Below are 24,756 nucleotides of genomic sequence, written 5' to 3' on the forward strand. Positions count from 1 at the left end.
AAAGCAGTAGAAGATCCACCCGTGTGGGAAACCCAGTAGAGGCTCCTGGCTCCAGGCTTGGGATCAGCACAGCTCCAGCCATTGCAGCCAGCTGGGGAGTGAACCATTTGATGCAAGATCTCTCTCTCTCTCTTTCTGCCTCTCCTCTCTGTGTAACTCTTTCTAATAAATAAATAAATCTTAAAAAAAAAAAAAAAAGCAGGGAGAAAGCCTTGCTCTGGTAGGAAGCTTGGTAAGAGCCCCAAGTGGCTTGTGTGGCTGCCTCGCTTCTGATGCACCCACCTTCTCACAGACAGACAACCGTAGGAGATAGGACACGGTGCATGGTATTTTTATTTTCTGGGAATGCCAAGTAGGGGGCTAGGAGGGAATTGAAGAGAGGGCAGGAGGTGAATGACCGTGCAGTCTGTCTGCACAGTGGAGTTGATTCCTCCTTATGAGAGGATTTCTGTGGTTTCTACTCAGGATTCCACCTTCAAAATTTCTGAAACTTACAACACGCTGGTTAAATTCAATTTGGTGGTTTACAGACCACCAGACCAGTTCAGTATCTGTGCACTTCCAGTACTCCCAGTACAAGGGCAATATACAACATTTCCAGTTTAATCAGAACTCAAAATCCTTCAAGATTCGAGTCATCTCAACAAGAGAATACAAGACCTGAGGAGTTTGGTGGCTGGCACAGGTATAACAGAGAAAGTAGGCCTGTGTGACTTGTCAGAATGAAGAAACAGGGCTCAGTTCCTGTTGGCTTAGTTTTTTCCTTTGCTTGGAGCTCTTGCACAATGCGTATGATAAAAACGCCAAGCCACAGACTCCAAGCAGCACGAGAGAAAAGAGCACGTACAAAGCCGTCTCTGCTTCCGTCGAGCCGAGCGACAGCCCCAGGAACTGGACTTCCTCCTGGCTCGCGGGGCTCTTGGTGGGGTCAGTGTCTAGGGAAGGACAAGGGAGAGCAGTTTGTGCTGTGGTTCTCATTCATTGATCACACCCACGTGCCCTAGAGTAGGCCCAGGCCGGATCCCTGGGGTCCAGAGGCTACGTGTTCCCCAGATCTGCACGGTGAGGGTGAGTGCCTTGCTGAGTGAACATGCCTGTCCCTTTCTCTGTGTGGCAAGAGCCTCTGGCTGAGCTAAGCAGTCTTCTATGGTAAACGTCTGTATCAGCAGTTGGGATATAATCTAAATTGGATCACCCCACACTGGCACAGTGACTTAGACTTTCGCAGCATTCAACACACGTTGGCCCCATGTCGTACAGGCCCTCCCCGCACTTTCCCAGTTCTTCAGCTGGGTCCTTCCCAGCTGGCAGAGGCACCTGACCTCTTGTCTGAGGTCACACAGCAAGGCAGTGGGAGGGCTGGAAGAAGAACCTAGACCTGCTTTTCCCACACCAGGGTTAAGTTCTGGGGGATAACATTAGCCCCAAGTTTCCTTTGTTCATCCCAGGAGTGTCTGAAACATTCAAAAAAATAAACACTGGCCTAATGAATGAAGGAGTTGGAGAGGCAGAGGAACATAACTAACTGGACAAAAGAGACAAGCCCTCGCTCTGGTCCCTCATCCTTTAGTTTTCATCCCTCCCAGAGCCCTGTCTCACCTTCTGGCTGGAGGAGACAAGGGTGAGGCCCCTCTGCAGGGTCGGGGAAGCCATTGCACCGGACTATGGAGGCGTAAAACTTGGCTGACTCTCTGGGGATCCTTGGCAGAGAAGGGTCACTGTAGTTCACAAAATGCAGACCAAACTTATCTGAGAAGCCATAGGCCCACTCAAAGTTGTCCACCAGCGTCCAGACTGTGTATCCTTGAAGGTCCACCTTGTCCTGCTGCACAGCTGCGCAAACACAGAGTTCAGGTTTCAACTTTCCTTGTCCAGTAAGACACCTCTGCCAGGTCCCCACAGTCAGCTCAGCCCACAGTGCTCCCCACTGTGTGACTCCAAGTAGAGCTGAAACTTTGGCTTTAGCTCTTGGAAAGTATAGCCTGCCCTTTCCCTGGTGTGTGGTGCCACCAGCATTTTTCTAGGTAGATTCAGCCCTGTGTGTGAGTTAGGACACAGGCAGGTTGAGATAATCCCTTTGGGGTATCTATACTCCCTTCTCTCTGCATTGCAAGTTACCAATCTTGATGTGTGCCTTAGAATGTGAGTGCTCCCACCTGTACAAAATAAAGAGCCCTGGGGCCTAGGGTTGTGGTGCAGTGAGCTGCTACGTGTGACACTGGCATCCTATATCAGAGTGCTGGTTTAGTCTGTCTGCTCTGCTTCTAATCCATAGTCCTGCTACTGCTTGGGAAACAGTGGAGGATGGCACAGTTACTTGAGCCCTTGCCACTCTTGTGGTAGATCTAGATAGAGGTTTGTTAACAAAGAACTAAACAAAGAACCAAAGAAGAAGAGAGGAAAGGAAGGAATAAAGGAGGAAAGGAGGAAAAAAGGAAGGAATGAAGGGAGAGAGGGAGGGAGGAAAGAAAGAAGGGAAGGAAGGAAAGAAGGAAAAAGTGAGGGAGGGAGGGAGGGAGGGAGGGAGTGAGGGGGGAGGGAGGGAGGGAGATGGACCAATCATCTCACACTGAAGAAAAAAAAAAAAAGAGCCCTAGATGTGGATGAAAGATGTCTGCTGGGACAGATTTTCTAGCCATTCTCTTTGCCTGCTGTGTGGCTCTCTGTTACTCAACATGGCTTTCTGTCCCCTTACTCTCATGGTCCCATCTCCAGTTGTTAGGGCTGGGCCAAGGGTCTCAAAGTTTGGTTTGGGGAACGGAAGACCCTACATGTGGACAACCGCACAGCCTGTTCCTCCTGGCTCTTCACAGACCATCCTCAGGAAGGAGAGAGGACAGCAGGACACTCGGGCCGGGAGCAAACGTTTAGGGTGTCGGGAAAGTGGGTTTGCTTGCTGAGCTTAGAGGAAGGAAGACATTCAGGATGTGGCCCAAATTTGAAAGGCTTTACTGTGGTGGTGGTGGTGGGGTAGACATTCCCCTCCTGCAGATGCTGGCCACGTTTCCAACAGTGAAAGGGGTGGAGCTGGCATACCTTTGAGGGCCTCGTTGATGTAACTGCGGAAGTAGTAGATCCTGGTAGTGTCATTGAGGTACGAGTCTCCCCGATGGGACACCCCGTTCTCTGTTACATAAATCGGAGGGTTGTTGTACTCCTCCTTTATCCAGTTCAGGATCCTCCTGAAGCCGAAAGGTGTCATCTTCAGCCAGAAAGAGCCAGAGTCTGGCCAAGAGCGATCTGTGATGGAAGCCACTCCCCTGTGAGTTAAAAAACTAAAGATCAGGTGGTGTTCTGTAAATCCTAAGGGGGTCTTTACACAAAACATGACTTCATCTAGGAAAAGCCTCAGGTTTTGTCTAGACTCAGGGTAATACAAATGCCAGAACAATCCAATTGCCTCCAATTCTCTTTTCACTTCGGGTTGCTCCCCTCAATGCTGCTGTAACTCTGGAAAGCCCAGGAAGCTCTCTGTTCTGTGAGCTCTCTCTGCCTGTGCAGAGAGGAGTGGTCTTGTTTGTGGAAGTGAACCCTGCACGGGCTCCCTGTTGACAGGTGACATTCAACACTAGATGTGAATGACTGTGGCTGTCCCAGGCTCCAGTCCTCCAGGGAATGCTGTGTCCTCAGAGAAGTGGCTCCCCTGAGTCACCTGTCAGTACCCCACGCAGGTCACAAGAAGGGCCCTCATGTGTGTGGCAAGCAGGAGCAGACAGTTGGGGACCTTCAGCTGTCCCAGACCTTGGCCTGTCCTTCCAGTAATAGACAAGGAGATAAGTACAGCTTATGCCACAGGAATGCATGCCAGACAGGATGTGCAAAAATGACGTCCCAAGAGTCCTACAGTCCAAATAAGGAGCACCTTTTTAGATACAAGAAACATATCTCAGCAAGAAAGATACTTGCATACTGAAAGTGAAAGGATGGAGAGGCTGGTGCTGTGGTGTAGTGCGTAAAGCCACCGTCTGCATTGCTGACATCCCATATGGGCACCAATTCGAGTCCCGGCTGCTCCATTTCTGATCCAGCTCTCTGCTATGGCCTGGGAAAGCAGTAGAAGATGGCCCATGTCCTTAGGCCCCTGCATCAACATGGGAGACTTGGAAGAAGCTCCTGGCTTCTGGCTTTGGATCAGCCCAGCTACAGCCATTGCAACCATTTGGGGAGTGAAGCAGTGGATGGAAGACTTTCTCTCTCTTTTTCTCTCTATGCCTCTGCTTCTCTGTTTCTGCCTTTCAAATAAATAAGTAAATCTTAAAAAGCGAAAGGATGGATTCCATGACACCAGAAACACAAAAAGAGCTGATGTAGCCATCCTAATATAGACAAAATAGGGGCCAGCACTGTGGCGCAGCCAGTCAATGCCCTGGCCTAAAGCGCCAGCATCCCATATGGCTGCCGGTTCTAGTCCCGGCTGCTCCTCTTTCTATCCAGCTCTCTGCTATGGCCTGGGAAAGCAGTAGAAGATGGCCTAAGCCCTTGTGCCCCTGTACCCACGTGGGAGACCTGGAGGAAGCTCTTGGCTCCTGGCTTCAGATTGGCACAGCTCTGGCTGTTGTGGCCAACTGGGGAGCGAACCATCAGATGGAAGACTTCTGTCTCTCTCTCTCTCTCTGCCTCTCCTCTCACTGTGTAACTCTGACTTTCAAATAAATAAATATATCTTTTTAAAAATATATCAGACAAAATAGACTGTAACACAAAAACTGTTAAAAGAGACACAGAAGGGCACTAGGTAATGATTAAGGGATCAATTCAACAGGAAGACATGATTATTATAAATGTATATGCACCTAACCACAGGGCACCTGGCCATTTAAAAGAAATGTTAATGGATTTAAAGGGAGACATAGACTCAAATACAATAGTAATGAGATACTTCAATACCCTACTTTGAGCAATGGAAAGATCAACCAGATGGAAACTCAGCAAGGAAACAACAGAGTTAATCGACACTATAGACCAAATGGACTTAACAGATACCTACAGAACTTTCCATCCTACACACAGAGAATAGAGATTCTTCTCACCAGTGCATGGAACTTTCTTTAGGATTGACCAAATGTTAGGCCATAACAGTCTCAGAAAATTCAAAATAACTGAAATCATACCATGCATCTTCTCTGACCACAGTGGAATGAATTCGGTAATGAATAACTCAGAAATCTCTAGAACATATGCAAACACTTGGAGACTGAACTACAAGGCCTTTAATAAACAGTGGATCGTTGAAGAAATCAAAAGAGAAAAATAATTTCTGAAAGCAAATGAAGATGACAATACAACGTATCAAAACTTAGAGGATATAGCAAGATGGCGGAATAGGAAGGGAGCACACTGATAGTCCGGGAAGAGACAGTTTAATAAAAGTGGAGATACTGTAGGTTCAAGGAAGAGTAGCGGAAGAAACAGCAGAGGAAACTCTTCTGGAACTAGAGATTCACAGTGGACCTGCGTGGAGAGCATGGGAGCCCAAGTTCAGGACACCAGCAGCAGAATCAACATACCAGTGCTGGAACACGAGGTGAGCCGAATCTCAATAGCCCGAGACACTGGTGGGCAAGCCAAAAGAGGAGACTAGAGGGAACGAGGCTTGAAACCCTGTGAGGAAAAGTTCATCAGGCTAACTAGAAGAGAGAGGAAAAAAAAAGTGACCAGTATGGACACGAGTTTCTCTCTCTCCGCTCACCTCTGAAAGGCGAGCAAAACAAAGAGCAGGCGCCATTTTGGACATATGTCATAAGCGGCGCGTCCTCAGGACTGCACCTGCCCTCAGCCAAACAGAAAAACCTGACTCTGGGTGGCGGGTAAAGTAACAGGAGATTAGGACCTAGTGAATGTGTGGTGCTAATGAACTGAGACTGAAAAAAGAGACGGTGGGGGAGAGAACTCACAAAATTCACGTGAGTACTCTCCAGAGATGCTACAATTCGGTAACCTTGGCAACCCAGTAGGAGACTGCAGGAGAATTTGAGCCCACACTGAGGGCAGCACAGATTCCCTGTGTGGTCCTTGGGAAAGAGCTTCTGATCTCTGGCTCCTGTGGGTATATCATTCGCCTGCTAACTACCTTCAATTCTGCTCAGCTGTGCGGAATTACTTCCCTTCAGAATAAAAAAAAAAAAAGAAAAAGAAAAAGAAAGAAAGAAAGAGAGAGAGAGATTTACTACACCTAATCTGGGAGTATCACCTTTGGCACACCCTTAACCCTGAGGAACCAGAGCTCTCAGGCCACACCCATCCATCTCAAGCCTTTAAGGCTCCATCAAAAGTAGACAGTCCACTTAATACAGTCATAGTATAACAAGAAAAAAACACCACAGCAAGGGAAGAAGAAGCCAAAGAATACCTCCACAATGACAAGCAACAAATGCAGAAAGCAAGGAAACAAGAACAAGGAAGATATTATGGCACCCCCAAATGAACAAGACACTCCAAGCCAAGACTATAAGATGATGAGGTGGAAGAAATGCAAGATACGGATTTCAAAAAATTTATGATAAGAACAACTAGGGCCGGTGCCGTGGCTCAACAGGCTAATCCTCTGCCTGGTTCTAGTCCCAGTCAGGGTGCCAGATTCAGTCCTGGTTGCCCCTCTTCCAGGCCAGCTCTCTGCTGTGGCCCGGGAGTGCAGTGGAGGATGGCCCAAATGCTTGGGTCCTGCACCCCATGGGAGACCAGGATAAGCACCTGGCTCCTGCCTTCAGATCAGTATGGTACGCCGGCCATGGCGCGCTGGCCGCGGCAGCCATTGGGGGTGAACCAACGGCAAAGGAAGACCTTTCTCTCTGTCTCTCTCTCTCACTGTCCACTCTGCCTGTCAAAAATTAAAAAAAAAAAAGGACAATTAGAAGTTTTCAAAAACAAATGCTTGAGCTATGGAATTCCTTACTGGACAGGATAGAAAATCTCCTTCGAGAAAATGAAATCTTAAGGAGAAATCAAAATGAAATGCAGAAACTAGTAGAACAGGAAAGTGTGATAGTGAAGAGAAATCAAAATGAAATGAAGAACTCAATAGATCAAATGGCAAACACATTAGAGAGCCTTAAAAACAGAATGGGTGAAGCAGAAGAGAGAATATCAGACTTAGAAGACAGAGCAAAGGAAAGTATACAGTCAAACCAAAGAAAAGAAGAGGAAATTAGAAATCTAAACAATATTGTTGGGAATCTACAGGATACTATTAAAAAACCCAACATTCGGGTTCTAGGAGTTCCTGAAGGCATGGAGAGAGAGAAAGGATTAGAAGGCCTTTTTAGTGAGATACTTGCAGAGAACTTCCCGGGTTTGGAGAAGGACAGAGACATCCAAGTACAGGAAGCTCATAGAACCCCTAATAAATATGACCAAAAGAGATCCTCACCATGACACGTTGTAATCAAACTCACCACAATGAAACATAAAGAAAAGATCCTAAAATGTGCAAGAGAGAAACGTCAGATTACTCTCAGAGGATCTCCAATTAGACTCATAGCAGACTTCTCATCACAAACCCTACATTCTGGGAGGGATGGCGAGACATAGCCCAGGTACTAAGAGAGAAAAACTGCCAGCCCAGAATATTATATCCTGTAAAGCTCTCATTGTGAATGAAGGTGAAATAAGACCTTTCATAGCAAACAGAAATTGAAAGAATTTGTTGCCACCAAGGTCCCTCTGCTATCACATTTGAGTGCTGTTGAGGCTTTTAATCCCAGTAGAGGAGAGTTTTTTTAATCAGGTGACCATTGTAACCATTGCTGTCATTTTGCTGGGGCTGTCTAGGCAAGAATCTGGGCCCAACAACTTCAGATGCTATTTAATATACACGGATTAATTCAGATGATGATGTCTTGGACTTGAGATACTTCCCAACCTGACTTCTCATCTCTAAGGATGGTTTGAATGACAGCCCCACGATTAGACACTTCTAGTATTGGCTTTTTATTTTAGGGTGTAAGGTCATTGTCTCTTTGTAGGGCTTCCAGTTTTTCTTTTTATCCTGCCTCTTTGTAGGCTCTACAGAACCTTTTGTAGGTTCTACAGGAACCTCATTGTAGGTCATTGCCCTTTTTCTACCTCCTATCAGACTCTCCTCTCTGGAGGGGTGTCCATCTGCTCTAATGGATACCCTCTCCCATTAAACCTACCATAATGGTGAACAATCTCCAGTGGACTTCTTGTTCCTGGCACATCAGCCCCTAGCCTGCAGACACCCTCAAGACCCATCTTGCAGCTGCTAAACATTTTGTTTCAGAGGCAGTCACAGGTAGCTTATTGCTGACTAGGCATCACAGGCCTAAGGTGTTTTTTCTTTGGGTTAAAGAAAAATAGACTCAAATTCAATTAGAACCTAAAAAGATGTCTTTGGTAAATAACAATCTCATGCATGAGAATTTGGTTCAACTGTAACTGGACATTGGGTCTGAAGAAATTTTTCTCTTTTGAATCTAGGAAGATCACTGTCTTTAAAAAATATTGCTTTGTAATTTGCCAAACTTGTTTTGTAACTCGGTTTAACAGGTTTTTGATAGCAATGGGTAATCAATGCTTATTATGGCCCCCTTAAGGTGGATTTTGCAATCTTTGGTTTAATTTCACTGATTTATAGCTAGAGTTTTATAAAAGGAGTAGAATTTGACATAAATGTAGCTTTGACCTTAATTCAGATAGAGGTATGATATAATATCAGCATCATCAGTCAACTAGTTGTAATCGCTAAATGTAAATTAGGTAAAGCAAATGAGATAAATGTGTCTAAATGTAAACTTTGGTACACTCAGTACCATATATTCTATGGAAAAACTATGTAGGTATGCTAACATGTTTTCATAATTTGTCCATATGAAAATAGTTCAACACCAGTTGAAAGTAGTAAGGTTAAAATTTGATGTGTTATCTTATTTTGAAAAAGTTCTCTTAATTTGTAGATTTCTAAAGGATACTTTCAAAATGTAAATCAAGGAAATCAGATGGAAAGTAAAAGCTATTCGTCTATTTGACATAGAACGAGAATCCAATCCTCTGTTAGAGCAATGAGGTTTTGTAATATTTTGAAATAGTCTTAAAAATCTGTTTAAAAGCTGCAGCATCTCCTTTTTAATAGCTTTGTTTAATTGGTGACTGTCAGTTTTCTAGCCAGCTCCAGTAAACTATTTCCTCTTCCCTAGCTCTGATTCTGTTAAAACTATTCCAAGTTATGGGATAATTCCATGAGCTAACTCTGATATTTAAGGTTTTATTTCTGAATTTTGGGATGACCAAAGAGACATAGATTTTGCATTCTGTTGCAGTAATCTGTTGTGTTCTTTTAATGTCTATATTAAGTTCTAACTGTTTAAAAATAGCTGAGTTTTTTTTAATTAAGAGTTATGATTTGTTTGAATATATACTCATTCTAAAGCATTTGAGTAATCATTTTGTATCAGTGATCAGATCTGGTCTATATTATGTCATGATGTTAAGGGATCCTGTTTCAACCAGGTATTTTAAGCCTTCTTGGCATCTTTGACAGGCATTCAAAAAAATCAAAGTTCCAAATCCTTTGGGCTTTGATAGGTCCAGTTGGTTCTCTGGAAATAACAAAAGATATATGTCTCATATTGCAGAGACACCAACTAATAAGGCTATTTGGAATATATTAAAGGTATGTCAAGGTGTGAAGTGGTGATAAATTTTAAGTTATGATAATGTAAAATGGCTACTGATACTAATGTCCAAAAGTTACAAAGTCTAATGATCTTGTTTTACCAGACATGATGGTTATCTTAATGAGAAAGGCTCAGAGGCCTAAAATGGATATTTTATAAAATCCTACAAGTACTTTAAAAAAATATTGTGTGGAAGCAAGTGCTTCTTGTTGGGTAATGAGTTTATAACTTTAAATTTGGCTATTTAAAGTCTTTTGTTATCCACGGTTTTGTATCCTTCAAACACTAAAAATCAGATTTACCATTCATGGAGTTAAAGCATTGTTGGTTCTGTGTTTAAATGTATCCTCTTTTAGGTTCCAGAGGACCTCTTTTTCCCTAACCTCTATTATATTCAATACTTTGGGACAGTTCTATAAACAGATAAAGCCAATAATGTAGCACAGATTCCAACTTAGATTAATTTCGATTACTAACAGCAGGAAGTAATTCTAATTGATTGATGATAATTAAAAAAAAACAGATTTTAAGAAGCTATTACTGAAACTACTTTATTATTCTATTTTGTATGTTATAGTATATATGTGAACATATTGTATGTCTACATGAAAAAATTGAGTAAGAGCTCTATTTTAAAATTTTTTTGGTTCATGTAACCTAAATCTCTGTACCAGATGTTTTAAATTTGTTGATACGTTTGTAGTTCGGTTTAGGGGTCAAACAAGTTACACTTGTGTTAGATATTTAAGCAATGCTTCCAAATACATGTACTCTTGAAATTTATAGAACACATTAGACCTTTTGATAAATATTCTCATAATATGTTAACATTTAAACATTTAACATTGCTTGCTAAGTTTTCATTTGATATTAAGTTATTAACAGTAAGCTATCTGGGAAGCCTAACCTGTTCCTTAATTTTTCTATTCTCTCCAAGATGGGAAACTGATTCTATACTGAAGGACTCTCCAGGATATACCATTTGATCTTTAAACCTTATTAAAGGGATGGCTAACATTTTTCTGTCATAACAGCATAGCCAAAATGAGAGCTTAAGTTATGATTTCATGGATAGATTTACTTTGCCATGGGCACAGTAAATAAGCAAAAACTCCCTTTCAGACGAATGAAGGGAGAGAAAGTTTTACTAATGACTTCAAATTTTATATATAAGATGGTCATCATGTTTGATGTAAAAGCGAGAACATAGCTTTCTCCATGAGCATTGTCTACCCTACCTCACAGGAAAAGAAAAGCCATTATCAGAACATGCCAGTGACTTACAGACTTCTAGTTTAGGCCACCAAAGATTAGAGATAGGACTTGAGCACTCCTTTCAATTGCATCCTCTTAAAGGTTTACTCTGGTCTGCTTTAACAAAAACCAGGAGAAAGAAGAAGTTAGGCAGCAAAAGCAATGTAAAGATAGGTGGCAGACCAATTAATGGCTGCTTTACACAGGGATCTGCCATCAACAAGACCCAACAGGCCAGTCCACTGCATTGGTTTTTGACGTGGAAAGCCAGGGCTTCAGCAGAAGTCAGCTTATTAAGAGCCCTGCCTGGCAGCTCTGCCAGCCAAGAGCTGGGTCACTGGAAATGGAACTGCCCTGGAGTTGAAGGACTCCCAGGTCAGAGCTTCAGTTCTTGTTGGCTCTAAGCTGAAAAGCCCTTCATTTGGCCCAGCTTCCAAAGTAACCACCGCTACTGAGGGGACAGACAAGTAGCGTCAGCCACATTGCAGGCAGAATTGTAAATTTACTGTTAGAGATGCCACCTGCCTTCACTGGCCAGCTCTCCTCCCAGGCCAGCTGCATACTGGAAGTCAACAAGATGCCTTCCCTGAGGAGGCTCACACCTCCCTTAAGATGTACCTCATGTGGAGAGGTCGCACCTCATATATACCTGGCCAGGCCTAAGCCCACCTGATTATTATCAGGCCCCTTCTGTCAGTTTCTATTTGCTTCTCAAAGGAAAAACATGCTCATGGTTTAGACAACATCTTTCTTAAGTCCTCTAATGACTCTGTCTTTTGTTTTAGACCCTGGGAGTTTAAACTGCTTATTAGATTCATTTTCTCCAGACTTGAAACAGTAAAATTCTAGATGGTCATGCACATGAAACCTCAGATGGAAGCAGGTTCTGTAAGCTGTCACTGCAAGCTGTCCCCCTTGAGGAGCCACCTCCCGCTGAGAAGCCATCTCCTCCTGGAACCCTGTCTTGACCCCATGCCCAACAATGCCCTTTTTCAGCATGAAGCAGCCAGAGCGATCATCACCCAGTCCCCCTAATAGAAGTTAGAGTCCATTCTTCCGGGTGGTGGGGATGTGAGGAGTCAGGTGGTTTAACAGGAAATCTGGAAACTGAGGATGGAAACTATTCCCTGCAAAAGTTATCCTTAGCGGGGCTGGCCCTATGTTGTAGTGGCTAGGGCCACCTACCTGTAGTGCTGGCATCTGCTGTGGGCGCTAGTTTGAATCCCAGCTGCATCTCTTCCATTCTGGCTCTCTGCTGTGGCCTGGGAAAACAGTGGGAGATGGCCCAACTCCTTGGGCCCCTGTGCCCATGTGGGGACCTGGAAGAGGCTCCTAGATCCTGGCGTAGGATTGGTACAGCTCCAGCGGCCAATTGGGGAGTGAACCAGTGGATGGAAAAGTGCTCTCTCTCTCTCTTTCTCTCTCTCTCTCTCTGCCTCTCCTTCTCTGTGTAACTCTGACTTCCAAATAAATAAATTAAAAAAAAAAAGTTATCCTTAGCAAGGTCAGAAATGCCTGCCTACCCACTCCTTGGGAGCTTCCAATCTTATCATGAGAATAGCAAAGCAGGGATGACTCCAACCTTCTGAGCTCCCAGTTTACTAGAAAACAAATTAGGTATGCCACCTTGTGATGGCTTTTTTTTTTTTTAAAGATTTATGTATTTTTTTTACTTGAAAGTCAAAGTGGCAGAGAGGCAGAGAGAGAGAGGGGGGGGGGTCTTCCTTCTGCTGGTTCACTCCCTAGATAGTTGCAAAGGCTGGAGCTGGGCAGATCTGAAGCCAGGAGCTTTTTATGGGTCTGCCACTTGGGTTCAGGGGCCCAAGGCCTTGAGCCATCTTCTGCTTTCCCAGGCCATAGCAGAGAGCTGGATCGGAAGTGGAGCAGCTGGGACTCGAACCAGTGCCCATACGGGATGCTGGCACTGCAGGTAGTACCTTCACCTGCTATGCCACAGCACAGGCCCATGATGGCTCTTTTGTTTTATCATAAGCAAGCCAGACAGGATAAAGGATTGCAAATCAGGTCTTTTTATGGGTTTTGTCCCCTCCTTGTAACTGAGTGCCAATCTGATTGTCAAGTTCTTTTTTTTTTTTTCAAAATTGTGCTTAAAAATCCCAGTGCCTTGGGGCCTTTTGGGTATTTTCCTCTCTTGGAAGCCCCTCTTCATGCCACTCTGGCTGGAGGTCTTTTACTCTAATACATCTTGCTTTTAAATCTCAAAAAAAAAAAAAAGTAAACCTAGAAAACCATTTTGCTGAAAATGTTTTTTTAAAAACCGAGCACATCTGCCTTAATGGGAGGCTCTTGGAAACCCTGGCATTATCCCATGGATAGCTTGCTAGAGATTTCACCTGGGATATTGGCTAGTAAGCATCTTCAAGCCCTTTTGTGAGGCTTTGCAGGTCTCTTCATATGAGTAGAGCCAAGCGACACCTTCCAATACTTTCCAAACTTTGCTCTAGGTGCCCTGTTGGTAGACTTACCTGTCTGCATCAATGGAGGAGATGGTGGAAGGGTAGTCGAGGTTGTAGGCCAGGACAGTGGTGTAGTGATTGAACCCAAAAAAGTCATAGGTGCCATTGATCCTCCTCTTCTCACTCTCTGTGAACTCTGGGAGCCTGGGCAGAAACAGCCGGTAAGATAAGGGCTTCCATCAACGGAAGACTGGATAAAAAAATTATGGGGTATGTACTCTATGGAATACTAGATAGTGGTAAAAAAATGAAATCTGGTCATTCGCAACAAAATGGAGGAATATGGAAAGTATCATACTGAGTGAAATAAGCCAGTCCAAAAGGGACAAATATCACGTTCTCCCTGATTGGTGACAACTAACTGAGCACCTAAAAGGAAACCTGTTGAAGTGAAATGGACACTATGAGAGGCAATGACTTGATCAGGCCTTGTACTGACTGTCGAGGAACCACTTACTATTTTATTCTTTTTACTATTTTCTTTTTCTACTTAATACCATTGGTTGAACTCTTTACTTAATATAGACTTATTCTTAGGTGTTGAAATCCAATTGAAAATTCATCCCTGTTAAAAATAAGAGTGGGAGGCCGGCGCTGCGGCTCAATAGGCTAATCCTTCACCTCGCTGCACTGGCACACCGGGCTCTAGTCCCGGTTGGGGCACCAGATTCTGTCCCGGTTGCCCCTCTTCCTGTCCAGCTCTCTGCTGTGGCCAGGGACTGCAGTGGAGGATGGCCCAAGTCCTTGGGCCCTGCACCCACATGGGAGACCAGGAGAAGCAACTGGCTCCTGGCTTCGGATCAGCGCGGTGTGCCGGCTGCAGCACGCCGGTCGCAGCGGCCATTGGAGCGTGAACCAACAGCAAAGGAAGACCTTTCTCTCTGTCTCTCTCTCTCTCACTGTCCACTCTGCTTGTCAAAAAAAAAATAAGAGTGGGAATAAGAGAGGGAGAAGATGTACAATTCGGCACACATTCCCTTGGACTTATACCTAAGGATAAAGCTAAAAACTTGCCATGGGACTCCAAATCCTATTCAATTGGCAGACACCAATGCCATCTTACTAGTTAAAGTGATCAGTTTAAGCACATAACTGATCATAAAGATAGGGATAAGTGTCAAAGGGATCAGATAAATAAAACCAACTGTCTGCTAATAATAGATAGAATTAAAAAGAAGAGAATGATCCAACATGGGAAGCAGGCCACACAGCAGACTCATAGAATGACAAATGCCCTAAATTGCACTCTGGCCTCAGAATCATCCCTTAAGGCTTTCAGATCTGGCTAAAAAGCCCATGAGAGCATTTCAGGCATGGAAAGCCAAGACACTGTGGTAAAAAATTACCTAGATGAAATATCTCTGTGAGTGAGATCCCAGTGGAAGGAAGGGCCATCAAAGAAAGAGGTATCTTTCTCTGAAGGGAGGCGAGAACTTCCACTTTGATTATGGCCCTGTCTAAATAATGTTGGAGTTTGTGGACTCAAAGGGCTTCCATAAAGCCAAGACACTCTGGCAAAAAAAAAAAAAATGACCTAAATGAAAGATCTCTGCGAGTGAGATCCCAGTGGAAAGAACAGGTCATCAAAAAAAAAAAAAAAAGGAGGTACCTTTCTCTAAAGGGAGAACTTCCACTTTGACTATGGCCTTGTCTAAATATGATCAGAGTCAGCGAACTCAAAAGGCTTCCATAGCCTTGGCAACTCATGACAAGAACCTCGGGTGATTACTGACGTCATAAATAAGAGTGTCTAATTGTTAAGTCAACAACAGGAGTCACTGTGTACTTACTCTTCATGTAGGATCTCTGTCCTTAATGTGCTGTACATTGTGATTTAATGCTATAACTAGTACTGAAACAGTATTTTTCACTTTGTGTTTCTGTGTGGGTGCAAAGTGCTGAAATCTTTACTTAATATATACTAAATTGATCTTATGTATATAAAGATAACTGAAAATGAATCTTGATGTGAGTGGAAGGGGAGAGGGAGTGGGAGAGGGGAGGGTTGCAGGTGGGAGGGAAGTTATGGGGGGAAAAAGCCATTGTAATCCATAAACTGTACTTTGGAAATTTATATTCATTAAATAAAAGTTTAAAAAAAATGGCTTCCATAGCCTTGGCAGTTCATGACAAGAGCCTCTGGTGATCACTGACATCATAAATAAGAGTGTCAATTGTTAAATCAAGAATAGGAGTCACTGTGCACTTGCTCCCCATGTAGGATCTCTGTCCTTAATGAATTGTAGTATGAGAATTAAAAAAACCTGTCTTCAAACAGTACTCTATGCTTTGTGTGTCTGTGAGGGTGCATACTGTTGAAATCCTTACTTAGTATAGAGTTGAGCTTCTGTATATAAAAATAATTCAAAATGAATCTTAGTGAAGAATGAGATGGGAGAAGGAGTAGGAGGTGGGACAGGAGTTTGGGTGGGAGGGTGGGTATGGAGGGAAGAACCACTATAATCCAAAAGCTGTACCTATGATATTTATATTTATTAAATAAAGCTTTATTAAAAAATAAAGAAAAGAAAAAAAGGGGCTTCAGGCAGAATCACCTTTGAGGAGACAATGTCGTGAGCAGGGTAGGGAAGCAGGAGGGGCCTTTCAGGTGGTGTAGGAAGTACCTGAGGCTCTTCCCACTGATGTGACAAGAGTCTCTTCTCTTGTTGGCAAAACAAGAGTTGCCCTTTTATAAATTTCAACATACACACTTTTGTATTTCCTTCAAACACTAACACAAAAATTCTGATGCTTACCATCTATGAAGTATTTCAAACTTATAAGCATGTCCGAGACTGTTAAGTTCATAAAGTTATGATGGTTTTTATAATCTGTATTTCTACATTCTACCCTTGTGATGCCCTCCAGAAATGTGGGTCACTTGGGTGGCCTCCTCTCCATAGTCTACCCGTGCTAGTGAGGCAAGTTTTTTCAGATTATTTGGTGCTTGGATCCCTGCGCTCTCATGATTTTACTGAGCTTTGTTTTCTTTCTTTTCTTTTTTTTAATGACCCACTAGGTTAAGCTTTTTTTGTCTTTTACTTATTTATTTTTACTTTTCATTTTCCTCAGAAATGTTTTATTTAAGGTATACGAACTTCATGCATTTCACAACTAAAAATTTATGAATATAGTGATTTTTCCCACCCTATGCACCTTCCCACCCTTCTTCCTCCTCCCTCTCTAATTCCAATTCTTATTTTTCACTAAGATATATTTTAAATTAACTTTATTTTTTTCCAGAAACCTTTTATTTAAGGTTTACAAACTTGATGCATTTCATAAATAAAATTTAGGAACCTAGCAATTTTTCCCACCCTACCCTCTCCCACCCACACTCCTACCTTTCTTCCATGATGACTTTGAACAGCTCTTGTCTTGACTGTTGAGGAATTTTTTTTTTCAGATTATTTGTTGAACTCTGTACTTAGTGTAGGGTTAATCTTATTTTATAAAGCTAATTGAAAACAGATCTTAGTAAAAAAATAAGAATGGGAATAGGAGAGGGAGGAGCTTTGTTTTCTTAACACATGAGGGCAGTATGCCCGTGTACTCCAGGTGAGGAGACTTTTCTCTAAGCTTGCCTAACGTGCACCTCAGCCAAATCCTGTGACACACACGTGCTGACAGGGAGACCCTGGTACTTGTGGCATAGACGGGGCCAGGAGTCACCAAGTTCAGGCCTCTGACACCTTCATCTTGACCCTTCTGCTACCGTTAGCCTCGAGGATCAAAACCTCCCCTCCCTGGGGTTTCTGAAAAGCTGGAAGGGAACTAAAGCCCACGTGCTCAAGCGCTCCCTCCTCTGTCAGCAGCCAGCAGTGGCTCCTCGGGGCCTGGGGCCCAAAGGCCCTCTGCCAGGTGCCCAGGCCCCTCCCTGCAGCCAGGCAGCTGGCCCCACTCACTGTTAGTGACCTCCAGGCTGCACTCACATCCCACCCCTCGGGTGCGATGAACTCTAGCAAATTCCGTTCCTTGTCAAGTCTCAAGTCAATGGATCTTCTGCTTAATCCGCAAAGACTCCTGGGTCTACTGAGCACCCCCTGGTCCCACCTTGATGACCTGGGGAATGGGATTCTCTGGAGCCCTGTCTTCTTAGTGGGCCTGTCAGCAACCTGAAGGAGCCAGACTTGGAATCCTGTCTTTACATCAGTGGACCCCACGGGGCCTGGCTCTGACAGCACTGGTGGGTACTCAGCATAGCTGTGTGGACAAGTAGGCTCACTGGCTTGCTAGAGACCAGAGCTGGCACATCAGGCCTTAGGCACAGCCTGCTTTCAGCTCTAACCAGGCTAGGACTGAGGTGTAAGGCAGAGACTGGGCTTTTCAATCCTTACTGCTGGGCTTTGAGGGAAGATTTGGGCTACAGCAGAAATTCTTAATGAATTTCTTATGCTTTTGCCTACTTATGTTTACATGGGCTGCTTTCAGAGCCGTGTATATTCCCACAAGGTCAGGGATCTTCTCTGCACTTTGGACCCCTCCACAAACCATACCTCAAATGTCAACGAGATGATTCTCAAAGCCAGAGTGTAAACATCCTACTCCATCACTTGATAGCTAGGTGCTCCCACACCAAATTTTTTTGCCTCAGTTTCCTCTTCATTAATAGGAATGAGACTACCAATGGAAGACTGACACATGTGAGTGGATGTTGCCACTACTTCCTGCACGTAAGAGCCTGGAGGGTCAGGAGAAGGGGCGCACTTTGGTGCACACCACAACCCCTGCTGTGGAATGATGAAAAGCGCATGCCTGGCAATCCCTGGCTGCTCCCTGAATTCCCTGATGAGGGGTGAAGCAGCAGAGAAAGTGCTGGGGAAATGGTCCTCGAGTGAGGTAGTGAGGCTGCTAAGAGGTGGGTGCTCCTGGGACAGATCTGGCTGTTCTGAAGCAAGGTACCAGTAGTACCAGCTGTCTGTTGTCAAGCCCATAGGAGAGCCAGGTGCTGTGCTGAGTGCACACATACCAGATCATGTTTAGCTTCCCAGCAAGCAACAAGGAAGCAGAGATACGCCCCCTGGCCCAACACCCACGCTTGCACCACCTGGTCCCAAAACCTTACCGAGACTCGTTGAGACCTGCGGCCAAGCTCCTCTCACGGATCCGCGTCTTCATCACCTCATGGTAGTCCCCGTTCTTGAAAATGGGGTGTGCAAACCAGCCTCCCATAAACTGCAGGATAGGGAGGGAGCAGTCAGCCTTGGCACTACAGGGGAGCCCAAGGCAGATAGTGATGGCCCAGCTCAGCAGTCTCGTTGGCCTCACAACCTCCCCTCCTTTCTCCCCAAACTTGATTTTGACTCTTCTCCACGACCTATGCAAAGTGCAGTTGAGCTGCCAGCAGGCCATACCACCTGTGTCTGTAAAGCTGCCACCTCACTGACAGCTGTGCCCTGGCCTCAGTGATTACAGCTGGGCGTGAGAGGGACAGAAGTCAGCACTGGCCCTGGCACCCTCCAGTCTTCCTGGCCACTCTAGAAAGGTCCTCCAGAAGCAGAGGAACAGACCTGAAGCTTCCAGGCCCCAGATCTGCTGTTTTATCAGAGTCACTGAACCAACAACCTGGTCCTTCCTCATCACAGTGCCTAGGGGTCAACCAGAGCTTTCAGGAAAGGGCTGAATTGCCAGGATTTCCTGGCTGTCCAGGCAAAAGACAACCCTTCCGTGGCTTTGGGTTCATAGTCCCAAGGTGTTGAACTTCTTTTCCTTTATGAGGTCAAGGCCATCTTTACTGTAGGGTACATGGCACCCAAACACTACCAGAGAAGCTTCTCCCGTGTCTCTAGATCCTCCCCTCCCCTGTGGCTGATGCTTAGAATGAGGGGGGAGGGTAGCCTTCCACTCAGTCAGCAATGAGCACACACTCCTTGATACAAGAGGTTTAAGTGCACTTCAAGGTAATAGCTTGGACCCTTCGCATTCCACCACACTTCTACAGATTCTAATAGGATAATATCTGTCATGATCCTGGGCTGCAGCGTCACAGTCCACCAGTCAGGGGCTCAATCTAATACAGCACAGCCTGACAATTCCTGAGTTCTGGGGTTTTGGTTTCAGGGAAAATAGGATTGCTCTAATTCACCATTTCTGTGAGTGAGAAAGGTGGGATGAATTCATTCTGTTCCAACCCATCCCACAACTGACTAGCAAACCGGAACAGTAAGTTCTTTCAGTAATTTGTGGACCTCTCCTGGAAAGTGAAATAGACTATGTTGGCACCTGCTTACTACTAGTGTCTCCACTTCCAGGGATGAAAAATTCCACAACCAAAAGAATGTGCTCTTATTTTAAGTTCATGGAACTGGAAATTAGTGGAACTAATATGTTTAACAAAATCTCAAGCCCCTGGTTTAAGGGATTCTTAAACTGAAAGTAATAAAATTAGACATTGCCACCTAGAGGTGCATTGGGACACTACAACCCAGTTCTATAGGAGAGTTAGAATTTCTTTGTTACGTAGTTTCAAAAGAATGCTACATCCAGTAAAAGACTGTATGAATAAACAAATTTTTTCAGATTTAAAAGGAAACACAGGGGCCAGTGCTGTGGCGTAGTGGGTAAAGCAGCAGCCAGTAGTGCTAGCATCCCACATGGGTGCCAGGAGTCCAGGCTACTCCACTGCTGACCCAGCTCTCTGCTATGGCCTGGGAAAGCAGCAGAAGATGGCCAAAGCCCTTGGGCCCCTACACCTGCATGGGAGACCCTGAGGAAGCTCCTGGCTTCAGATTGGCACAGCTTTGGCTGTTGTGGCCATCTGTGGAGTGAACCAATGGATGGAATACCTCTCTCTCTCTCTCTCTCTCTCTCTCTCTCTGCCTCTGCCTCTTGTAACTCTGCCTTTCAAAGAAATATATAAATCTTAAAAAATAAAAGAAAACACAACCCCAAACACTCTACTCCTTTCATTACAGCAAACTTGTGTCATGGCTAGAGCATCTCCAAGGAGAAAAACCAAGATAATGTGAATTTCACAGCTCACAAAAATCACAGAAATTAGATTTATTCCCAATCTAATTCTATTTCCATTAGGCCATGACAAAAGGGGAAAACAGACATGAGTAAGAATAGTGCCCAATGGAGGGATCTGGAAAACATCATGTTGAGTGAAATAAGCCAGTCCCAAAGGGACAAATATCACATGTTCTCCCTGATTGGTGACAACTGAGCACCTAAAAAGAAACCTGTTGAAGTGAAATGGACACTATGAGAAACAATGACTTGATCAGGCCTTGTCCTGACTGTCGAGGAACAGCTTACTACTTTATTCCTTTTAGTATTTTCTTGTTCTACTTAATATCATTGGTTGAACTCTTTAATTAACACACAATTATTCTTAGGTGTTTAAATTTAACTGAAAAGTGATTCCTGTTAAATATAAGCGTGGGAATAAGAGAGGAAGGAGATGCACAGTTCAGCACATACTCAATCGGACTTGCCCCAAATGGTAGAGTTAGAAACGTGCCAGGGGATTCCAATTCAACCCCATCAAGGTGGCATGTACCAATGCCATCTCACTAGTCAAAGTGATCAGTTTCAGATCATAATTGATCATAATGATAGGAATAAGAGTCAAGGGGATCACATAAACAAGACTAATGTCTGATAATACTAACTGATAGAATTTAAAAGTAGAGAACGATCCAACATGGAAAGCAGGATACACAGCAGACGCATAGAATGACAGATGTCCTAGACAGCATTCTGGCCTCAGATTCAGCCTTTAAGTCACTCAGATTTGGCTAAAAACCCATGAGAATTTAGCAGGTATGGAAAGCCAAGATACTGTGGCAAAAAAAAAAAAATGACCTAAATGAAAGATCTCTGTGAGTGAGATCTCAGCAGAAAGTATGGGCCATCAAAGAAGGAGGTACCTTCTCTGAAGGGAGGAGAGAACTTCTACTTTGACTATGGCCTTACCTAAATAAGATGGGAATCGGCAAACTCAAGAGGCTTCCATAGCCTTGGCAGCTCATGACAAGAGCCTTGGGTGATTACTGATGTCATAAATAAGAGTGTCAATTGTTAAATCAACAACAGGAGTCAGTGTGCACTTACTCACCATGTAGGATCTCTGTCCTTCATGTGTTGTACTACGTGAATTAATGGTATAACTAGTACTCAAACAGTACTTTATACTTTGTGTTTCTGTGTGGGTGCAACCTGTTGAAATATTTACTTAGTATATACTAAATTGATCTTCTGTATATAAAGATAATTGAAAATGAATCTTGGGGCCGGTGCTGTGGCACAGTGGGTTGGTGCCCTGGACTGAGGCGCTGGCATCCCATATGGGCACCAGTTCTGGTCCTGGCTGCTCCTCTTCAATCCAGCTCTCTGCTATGGCATGGGAAGGCAGTAGAAGATGGCCCAGGTCCTTGGGCCCCTGTACCCGCGTGGGAGACCCGGAGGAAGCTCCTGGCTCCTGGCTTCGGATTGGCACAGCTCCGGCCGTTGCGGTCATCTGGGGAGTGAACCAGCAGACGGAGGACCTCTCTCTCTCTCTGCCTCTCCTCTCTCTGTGTAACTCTGACTTTCAAATAAATAAATAACTCTTAAAAAAAAAAAGAAATAAAATGAACCTTGATGTGAATGGGATGGAAGAGGGAGCGGGAGATGGGATGGTTGCAGGTGGGAGGGAGGTTAGAGGGGGGAAAAAGGCGCTATAATCCTAAAGTTGTACTTTGGTAATTTATATTTATTAAATAAAAGTCAAAAAAAAAAAAAGAACAGTACCCAAAGGAAAACAGACCTGAACATATCTCATGGCTGCTTCCACGTCCTCTTGGTTGGAGGGGTCCCTGGGCTCAGCCCAGTCACTGTTGATGGTGATGGAAATCACACCTCCTTGGCTGGCCCGGTACACGTCATTGTACAGATGCCAGGCCTCAGCGTGAGCCTTTATTAAGTTGTGGCCAGCAATATAGGGAGCAGTGCCAGGCCTAAAGGAGATCCCTGGAAACACACACATGGATGTCAACAGACAGTATAGACCAAGTGTTACATTTCCCTGCCTCAGAGGGATCCTGTGTGTCAGAGAAAGAGTACAGGTTTTGGCATTAGGAAGAGTGGAATTGAAATCCTAGCTCATGGTAGGATGGTAGGAATCATCCCAACAGGGACCACACAACTCTCCAGGGTGAAGCCCACACTTATCTCTGCAGCAGGCCTTAGTGCAATAGCTTCATCCACGCCACAGGGGAGACAGGCCCTGCACAGCCTCGTGTTGGTTCCAGTCAGGCTTCATGGCCATTCAGTGTGCTCAGCTCAGCCAAGTCAATCACTGTTACCTTTGGGATTTGGGGGTTAGGAACACAGGCTGTGGACCTGTACAGCCTGACAAACTGTCCTTTCCTACATGAATTTTCCTTTCCTACATGGATTCATCCAGGTCCCCGAGCTCACAGAGCTTCCCCCCTGAGCAGGTCAGAGTCACAAAGCAAAGGAATGAAGTCCTCCTGAGGACCTGAGATGCGAAACTCACGCTTAGCAAATGTGTCAGGGTGGACATCCAAAGCCTTGAGCAAGAGGCAGGGTGTGGGAGGCTCTGCCATGGGGCTTTCTTGGCCACCTCCTTCCATGCCATCTAGATTTATTTCTTCAAGATGCTAAGAGCTGGCAAGTCAGGCCTGAAACTCTTACCTGGGGCATATACCCCATTGCCGTAGCCATGGTTGACAACGACGAAGGGTTCATTTAGCGTGATCCAAAACTTCACCTTGTCTCCCAGCCTCTGGAACAGCACATCTGCATACTCCCTGAACCGCTGCACAATGGTCTCATTCTCCCAGCCTCCAACATCCTGGAGCGCCTGGGGCAGGTCCCAGTGGTACAGGGTCACCTGTGAAAAAAGCCAGATCCGCAGTTCCATTCATTGTGCCTTCTATGGGAAGCACAAACACCTGCTAAAACTGAGGATTAATTATGAGACAAAGGCTCAGACTTTTCTTGAGTAGCAGGAAGAGGCAGGGTAAGTTACTTCTAAGGAGGGGAACAGGTCAGGGTGGAGAACAAACGTCTTGGATGTTTGTAAAATTCTGCACCATGTGAATTTAGTGGCAATTCAAGAATTAAGTTTGAAAATAGTGTTTTGCTTTCAGTGTAAATGTGCTCCTGTCCCACAGCCTCTGCTTGTGGACTTCACCGGGGCCAGGCCAGGGCCCTCCCTCACCTGGGGCTTGATGTTGGCGGCCAGAAGCGCGTCAATGAGCCGCACGTAGTAGTTCAGGCCTGCTTCATTGATGTAGTTGGTGGTTCCGTCAGGGAGGATGCGAGACCAGGAGATGGAAAAGCGGTAGTGAGTTACGGCCAGGTTCTGCAGGGCGACCACGTCCTCAGAGATCTTGTGGTAACTGTCACAGGCCACATCTGCGATGTCATCGTTCTCAATCTTCAGTGGTGTGTGAGTAAACGTGTCCCAGATACTAAGGCCTTTGCCATCTGCTCGCCACGCACCTTCAATCTCACAATGACAAGGAAGACATGGCTGAATTCAGTCATTTGGTCAAACTCAAGTGATTCCTTTCTGTCTAGAAGTGACTGCCAAGACAGGATGTTTCCCAGCCTCAGGAGCCTTCTCTCGCCACTCCTCTGGTTTCTGAACTCCCCTAGCTTTCTGTACACCTGCACCTGCATTACATCATCATTTGCTTTTGTGAGTTTCTAGGTTTTTGCCTTTCATCCTGCTGTCCCAGTGATGCATTCAACTGTCTGGTACACGGTGGGTGCTCAGTAAAAGACTGAATAAAAAGTCCCTGAACACCCCCAGCATACTCAAATACCGAGGGACTGAGCAAATAAATGACCATAGTGAGGACACTAGCAGAAGTATTTCTCAGAATTGGAAACAGGAGATGCAAATGTGGAAAACAGGAAGACTAGCTTTAACCTTATTGACTTGGACTGGAACAGAAAGTGTCAGTGTTCATATGTGGTTTTTAATATTCACAGAGATACAGGTGGGTGTGGAAATATATATGTGTGTGTGTCTTTGTACATGCATGCATTTCCTAGCCTTGAGTAAAAGTAATGACACCACAAATGCAGTAAGCACTCTTTGTATTCAGGTTATGGCTTCTAAATGCTATTCACAGCTAAAAGGATCCAGAACTCAGTATAGAAATGGCTGATTTGGAGGTTGGTGTTACGATACAGCAGATTAAGTAGCCTCTTGCAATGCTGGCATCCCATATCAGTGTGCTTGTTCAAGTCCTGGCACCCCGGTTCCAATCCAGCTTCCTGACAACGTGCACCCTGAGGGAGCAAATGGAGGCTCAAGTACTTGAGTCCCTGCCATCCACATGGGAGATCTGGATGGAGTTCTGGGCACCTGCCTTTGTTCTGGCCAATCCTACCTTTTGCAGGCATTTGGTGAGTGAACTAGGATGTAGAAT

At 44.7% G+C, this 24,756-nt stretch overlaps 1 protein-coding gene across 1 annotated transcript in view; it reads right to left on the reverse strand.

Annotated features, from left to right (window-relative positions):
• Positions 1–602: 602 nt before the first annotated feature.
• Positions 603–24,756, reverse strand: part of LOC133765772 (lactase/phlorizin hydrolase-like) — a 63,224-nt gene continuing 39,070 nt past the window's right edge. The window contains exons 10-17 of the mRNA XM_062199326.1: positions 23,535–23,825; positions 23,006–23,204; positions 22,116–22,318; positions 18,429–18,538; positions 13,373–13,507; positions 3,037–3,260; positions 1,600–1,833; positions 603–935 (exon numbers count right to left, since the gene is read on the reverse strand). Coding sequence (XP_062055310.1) covers positions 718–935; positions 1,600–1,833; positions 3,037–3,260; positions 13,373–13,507; positions 18,429–18,538; positions 22,116–22,318; positions 23,006–23,204; positions 23,535–23,825 — 1,614 coding nt within the window. The 3' untranslated portion in view covers positions 603–717. The remainder of the gene's footprint in view (positions 936–1,599; positions 1,834–3,036; positions 3,261–13,372; positions 13,508–18,428; positions 18,539–22,115; positions 22,319–23,005; positions 23,205–23,534; positions 23,826–24,756) is intronic.

This window comes from Lepus europaeus, chromosome 1, assembly GCF_033115175.1.
Source record: "Lepus europaeus isolate LE1 chromosome 1, mLepTim1.pri, whole genome shotgun sequence".
In the NCBI taxonomy this organism is placed as follows: domain Eukaryota; kingdom Metazoa; phylum Chordata; class Mammalia; order Lagomorpha; family Leporidae; genus Lepus; species Lepus europaeus.